General features: G+C 51.3%; 1 protein-coding gene across 3 annotated transcripts in view; it reads right to left on the bottom strand.

The window, feature by feature from the left end:
* Nucleotides 1-345: 345 nt before the first annotated feature.
* The window catches only part of ARMC7 (armadillo repeat containing 7), a 16120-nt gene continuing 9856 nt past the window's right edge, over nucleotides 346-6609 (bottom strand). The window contains exon 3 of one of the 3 annotated variants that reach the window (XM_011361920.2): nucleotides 346-1963. In XM_011361920.2, the coding sequence (XP_011360222.1) occupies nucleotides 1602-1963 (362 nt within the window). In that variant the 3' untranslated portion in view covers nucleotides 346-1601. The remainder of the gene's footprint in view (nucleotides 1964-6609) is intronic. The other 2 variants (XM_023531671.1, XM_011361922.2) reach the window with 2 other exon arrangements.

Genomic DNA, 6609 nt, shown 5'->3' with positions numbered 1-6609 from the left:
CTGGCCCTGCCGCCCCCAAGGAGACGGTTGCTCTCTCGGAGTGACAACTGGAGAGAGATCATAGGCAGCAAGCGGGAAGCTGTGCAACGCGACCCAGCGGGCCTGGGGCTGCTGCAGGAATGAGCTGAGGGACCAGGGCCATGGACAGTAGCTGAAGCGAGGGAAGGCAGGCCAGCAGGTAACCCTAGCAGAGCTGAGTGACAGCGGATGGTTGTGGCAGTGACCGCTGGCACCAGGGAGCAGGGTGCTCTCACAGGCCAGCCATCTGGCACCTCCCGAGACGGCTGGCATGGAAACGTGAGAAATCAGTCAGGAACCTGTTAATAAAACACGCTGGCTCGCCACTCTTTTCAGGCCCTTTATTTGGGAAAGTAAAGGGACAAGAGCCGAGGGCAGCAGTTGAGATGGAGGCTGACAGGAGGCCTTCCTCTTCCTCTACCTCCAGTGGCCCTGGAACCCGCCCCACCTCCACGCCCACCTGGAAACCATTTCTTTCACAGCTGTCTTTCCTTGGCCTTAAGGGAGTGCAGGTGGCCAGGGTTCCCCATAGCTCCTGAACCCGAGCTGTCCATGGCGGTCCCACGCGCCTTCCTTTGTGCTGACCAGCGTATGCTGCGGACTCCAAGCCACACACTTTTTGTCAGTATCTGGTCCTCTGTCTCCCGAGCAGCACCTGGCCTTACACCCCTGAAGCCCTCCAGAGCCTGAGATACACTTCAGGGGCAAGGATGCCCCCTCACTTAGCCCTGGCGGTGGAAGAGGAGGGCCAAGGCTCTCAGGTGGGGAGCAGATGCGGCTCCAAGTGTCTGAGCCTGTATTCTGATGTGTCATCACCCTCATGGCTTTGGTGTTAATGCCTGATGGCCACATTAACAGTCATTGGGCTGTGTCACTCAAGAGCAGGGACCATATCTTCGCCTTTGAAGCCCTAACATGGTGCTTGGCAGATAAGCCTATGTGGATAAACAGTTGATCCTGGGCCATAGAGTTCTCTGGGCCGGCATCCACCATGTCCAGTGCCCGGCCTGGAGAGCTTGTGGGGCAGGTACCCAGCCTCCACAGCCCAGGCGTGGGCGTATCACCCTCCCAGCTTCCCAGAGCCCCGAGATGCTTTTAGTGAGGCTTCTCATTTCTATTCCACAAAATTACTCCAGACACTTCTGTTAAGGGATGAAGCCGACTTCCTCAAGCTCGGGCGGTTCTCCTAAGCCCCAGGCCCGGCTGGGAGTCCTCAGGAGAACTGCTTTCTGCAAAGCGTCTAGATCTAGGGACCCAGAGGAGGGTGAGAGCCTGGCAGTGGGGTGGGTCAGGAGGAAGGACCTTCGCCTTCAGATGGTCGAGAGTGCCAGCCTTTGGCACTGCCTTTGATACATTTCCTCCGTGTATCTCAAACTCTGGCTTCCTCAGTTCATCTAATGCCTTTTATCACAGTGTAAAGACCCGTCTCGCTGAGAAAACTCACCTGTAAAATGGCTGAAAAGACACCGATTGGGAGGAATGTGCTCAGTGGGAGCTATGCTGCTCCTGCTTCCTAAGCATCCGCCAGGATTTTGGTCTTGTCTCTGGCAGTCAGGGTGCCATGGCCTTGAGGTTTCCTTGGATCAGGGCTGCTGTGGGGCCTCGGTCCTCGGCAGTGGGATACCTAGGGCAGAGTCGGCTGGCCGGTGGCGGGCTTCGGCCACCTGGCTGGGGGAGCAGAAGTCTTCCAGGAAGATCTGGGCCAGGTTCCGGAGCCTTGTGTTGGCCGAGAGAGAGAAGCGCAGCATGCACTGGACCACAGGCATGGCGGTCAGCTCGGGGTGGGAGCCAGAGCCTGGTGAGCTCAGGTACATGATTGTGGTGACAGCGGACAGCACAGTCTCTTCGTTGGGACTGGACAGGCAGTTGATGATGAGCGGGATGCCCCCCGTCTGCAGGATGTGCTCCTTGTTGGCTCTGTCTGAACACAGGTTGCAGAGGCCTCCTGGGGGAGAGCGAGGTTAAGTCTTGGTGCTTCAGCCCTGGGCCTCCTCCCTTCTCCCCTCCCCGCTTCTCTCTGTCTGAGTTCCAGGGAAGGACCCAGACCTGGGAGAAGGTGGCCCTCCCTTTCAAGGTTCTAGAAAGGCCTGCCTGCCACTGCCTGCCACAACTTAGCCTTCTGGAAGTGGGTACTAGTTCCTTTCCCTCTTGGCTCAGTGGCTGATAGGCTTCCCTTTTTTAAAAGTGAAAAACAAAAACAAAACCCACAACATAGCTTCGCTTTAAGAGTATTAAAAAATATAGATACGGTGATGGTTTCACGGACATAGACATATATGTATACATATCAAATTGTACCCTTTAAATATGAACAGATTATGTCAATTATATCTCAATAAAGCTGTTAAAAATGTTAGAAAACCAAAATATAAACTATCTCAATCCTCCCATCCAGATAGCTAACATTTTCTCTTCTTACCCCAATTTTAAATATGTTAATATATATTTAATGAAAATCAGATACTCTCCTTACTGTTTTATAAGACAGCCCTTTTCATTTAACTATGAACATCTTTACGAGACAATAAACCTACAATCATGGCATCCTTTAATGGCTATACAGGGCACCATTTTGTAGGTACAGTATAACTTATTAAGAAGTTAGAACATTTTAGCATCATTTTCATATCACTGTTACTAGGATTCTGGGGGACAAAAAAAAAAAAAAAAAAAAGGCTGGAGTGAGAGATCTATGCTTCTAGACCAAAGAACCCATGGCTCAAGTAGTGTGGCCAGAGCCCCCATCCTCTCACATCAGGCCTGTGAACACCGCCCCCTTGATTTAGTGATCTCTCAGCCCAGGGGACAAATGCGACATTGCCTTGGTGGTCACTGCATAACACTGGCTACTCAATGCAGGAAGCTGACTTCCTGTGTATCCACTGAGCTTCCTGCCATCATGGCGCACCCCCCCTTCAGTTCCTGCCCCATGCAGAGGAAGGGCTTCTAGCTCATTTGCATAATATGGCTGGAACAGTCCTGAGAGTCCCATCGGGAGTGAGTCTCAGCCCGCCCACTAGCCCCACTTCCCTAGAACAAGCAAAGAGAGCTTCCCACAGACAAATCCAACTAGGAAATCTTCCCCAGCAAAAAGGAACAGGTGCCAACAGGGCCCCTAGCAGGGATACTCCTCCCCCAGGAGCAGGACTCTGCCCAGGTTTGGCACCACCACCCCCTTCCCTAGCAGCGCCTGGGTCAGTCTGAGTCCTGCTCTACGGAAATGTTTTTCAAGGTCTTATCCTTTTGGCCTCTAAGGACTCCCTACTGCACTTGGAATAAATTCCATACGCCTTTCCATGGTCTTCACGGCCCTGCACCAACTAGTCTGGTCCCCCTCCCTCTCCCTGTCACTCATGGCAGCCACCAACCTCGGTCTACCCTTGGAACCTTTTGACCCCAGATCTTCAATAGGCTGCCAACCTCTTGCTGGTAACCAGGACTTCGCTGCTCCCTAACCAGTGACAGATCCCGAGAGCAGGGGTCCATGGCCTGTTAGGAACCGGGCCGCACAGCAGGAGATGAGCGGGGGTGCGGAGGCGGGCGGGCAGGCAAGCTAGAGAAACTCCATCTGTGTTTGCAGACGCTCCCCAGCGCCAGCATCACCACCTCGGCTCCACCTCAGACCATCAGGCGTTAGATTCTCATAGGAGCTCCGGTCCATGGTGCCAAAAAGGTTGGGGACCGCTGCCCTAGAGTGCCCCACTCGCTGCTCCCTGTCACATCCAGGGCACGCCACGCATCGCCTCGTTTCATTTTCTTCACATGCTTAGAACACGGACAGATCATCTTCACAGTTCCTGCTCGCTGCCCACCGAGCCCCACTGGAAAGCACGTGCCTGAGGTCGACCTTGGCCGTCTTACTCCTGCCATGCCCTTGGTGCCTGGCACGAGAGGCGCTCCACGAACATTTGTTGGAAGGGTTTTAAAGCAGGGAGCGGGGAAGGCGGGGTTGAGCGGCTGCACAGGATGGCTCCCTGAGACCCTGCCCCCCTCGGACCTCTGCAGTTCTGGGAATAGGCTGTGGCTCACACATGGGGCACATCTGAGGGAGTTAAACGGCTGAGTGGCATTCCCGAAGTCACAAGGACAGGGAGACGAGGCTCTCCGGTGGCGAGGTCCTCCCCTATGGACACTCAGAGGCCCTTCCTGTCGCTCTTCCTTCAGCGCCTGTTCGCCCCGTGTGGCATTTAGCGCGACCTGGGTCATCCGACTGCCCTCTGTACTTGCTGTCTGTCCCCAGCCCTGGGCACCAACTCTCTGATGTACCCCTGTATCCCAGGCACCTGCAACTGTGGAAACTCACTGGGCACATGCTGAAAACATGACTGAACCCCATAAAGTGTTCCCGTCACCCGTTTCAGTGGAAACAGCCAAGGCTGTTGAGAAACTTGCCTAAAGTCCCAGAAGATGGGGAGCCCTCTGCCACTCCCACGGAAAAGGCTGTCCCTCTGGAAGCTCCAAGGACAAGTAATTCTCTGTGGGCAGAGGCCAGGCTCAGCCAGGAACAGGGACAAGGAGAAATGCTCTGGGAGGCCTCTGGCTTCTCTGACACCTCTACGCCAACTCTTCTGAGCATGGAGAAGCAGCTTTTGACCCACACTGCAGACTCAACTCAGGGTGGGGGACTGGTCTTATCTCTGCTGTAAAGTATGACAAAATAAACACTCACTCTCTGGCGGGTTAGTCATCATCACACCCAGGTGTGCCCGGGTGGGACACTGCCACGATGGCCAGGGGACAATCAGATGGCAAGTGCTAGAGGGTGGGGGCCTGAGGAGGCCTGTTCCATGCGCACGCCTAAGAAGCCTCCAAGGATGGACCAGATACCTGCCAGAGCTTGCCAGCTGCCCGGGCCCCGACTGTAGGGAGCGCCTGAAGCCCCTCTGCTTTGCTGGCAGTGACCTCAGAGATAAAGGGAGGGCTGAGGGGCTGGAAAAAGAAGGGCTCCAGCAGTAAGAAGGCTGAGCTGGAGCACCCAAAATCGAGCCAGGAGACCCATGAGAAGCCGAGGCTACTACGGCTGCTTTGAGCTCTCCCCTCCTGAGTCCACCGGTGTGAATTTACCCCAAAGGATTAAAGAGGGCTGTAGAAAAAGAACGAAATAAAAACTGGAAGCTTCCTAACGAATGCCCAACAATGCACAGCAAACTGGTCAAATTATGGTAAATTCGTATGATGGAAAATTATACAGTTCTAAAAAATTATGCTTTCGAAAAATATTTAATATAGGAAAATGCTTGAACTATAAGGTTAAGGGGAAAAATGGACGTAAAGTTGTACATACGATACAAATGCAATTTTTAAAAAGGTCCAGTAAGATGTCTCGTCTTCTGAGAGCCTTCCACGAGCACCCTAATCGGCCCCTCGCTCCACCACGCCCTCGCCTCGCCTGGCTTCTTCCTTTTCTTCACACATAAGAGTTATCTGTCAAAACACTGTATCGGTTGTTGCCCCACTAAACTACAAACTCCACGAGAAAGAGGACTATGTCTTCTTCCCTTTTATATTTCAGCCTGGCATACAGCAGGTGCTCAATAAATAACTGTTAAACGAATGGATACGTTAACAAGAGACATGCTGGAAATACAGCAAAATGTGAACAATGGTTATCTCTGCGTAGTACGATCACGGGTCATTTTAATTCTCTTTATTCTTTTCTTTATTTTCCAAGGTTTCCTCAATCAAAATGTTATTTTTACACCCAGGAAAAAGAAGGTATTGTTTTTTTTAAAGCAGAAATGGACTCAGAAAGAATACTTCATCAAATGACACTATTAAAAAAAGTAACAAGGCAAAAAGAGAAAATAGTCATAGAATGTGACAGAGGACTCGTATCCAGAATATATGAACAATCCACTGATACTGTATATCAATAAAAGATAAATAACAAAAAAAAATGAGCAGAAAAACTCGAACAAACTCTTCACAAAAGGGCCAATGTATATAAAAATGGGCTCATTGTTTATCAGAGAAATGAACATTAAATCCACAGTAAGATGCCTCTACACTCCCATCATAATGGCCGAAACAGAAGGGCTGGCGGGGAGGTGAGCTACTGGAACTCTCATTTGCTGGTGGTGGGGAGTGTTGCACAGTATGATTATGTTGGAAAACTTTTGGCAGCTTCGGATAAAGTTAAACATACGTCTACTCTATGACTCAGCAATTCCATTTCTCCCTGAGAAAATTGAGTGCATATCTATACGAGGAATCTACCCAAGAGAAATGAGTACATCTGCATATGACGTAGTGGCTTTATTCACAAAGGCTCCAAACTAGAAACAACTCAAATCTCTGACAACAGGTGAACTGATGAACATGTTGCCACACATTTATACAGAAACACGAACTAGTGACACTGTAGCAATTTGGATGAAACAGAAGGGTTGGCGGGGAGGTGAGCTACTGGAACTCTCCTTGTTACTTGTTACTTTTTTTACATTTATACAGAAACACCCATGGGTGTAGAGGTTAGAAGAGTGTTGGCCCCGGGGTGGAACACACTGACTGGGAGAGGGGATGAGGGTCCTGCCTGGGGGGAGGAAAACATTCTATGTCCTGATTCAGGTGCTGGTTACATAGATGTACATA

This window comes from Pteropus vampyrus, unplaced genomic scaffold (genome assembly GCF_000151845.1).
Source record: "Pteropus vampyrus isolate Shadow unplaced genomic scaffold, Pvam_2.0 Scaffold72, whole genome shotgun sequence".
NCBI classification, from domain to species: Eukaryota; Metazoa; Chordata; class Mammalia; order Chiroptera; family Pteropodidae; genus Pteropus; species Pteropus vampyrus.
This window is presented reverse-complemented; position numbering and strand designations above follow the sequence as displayed.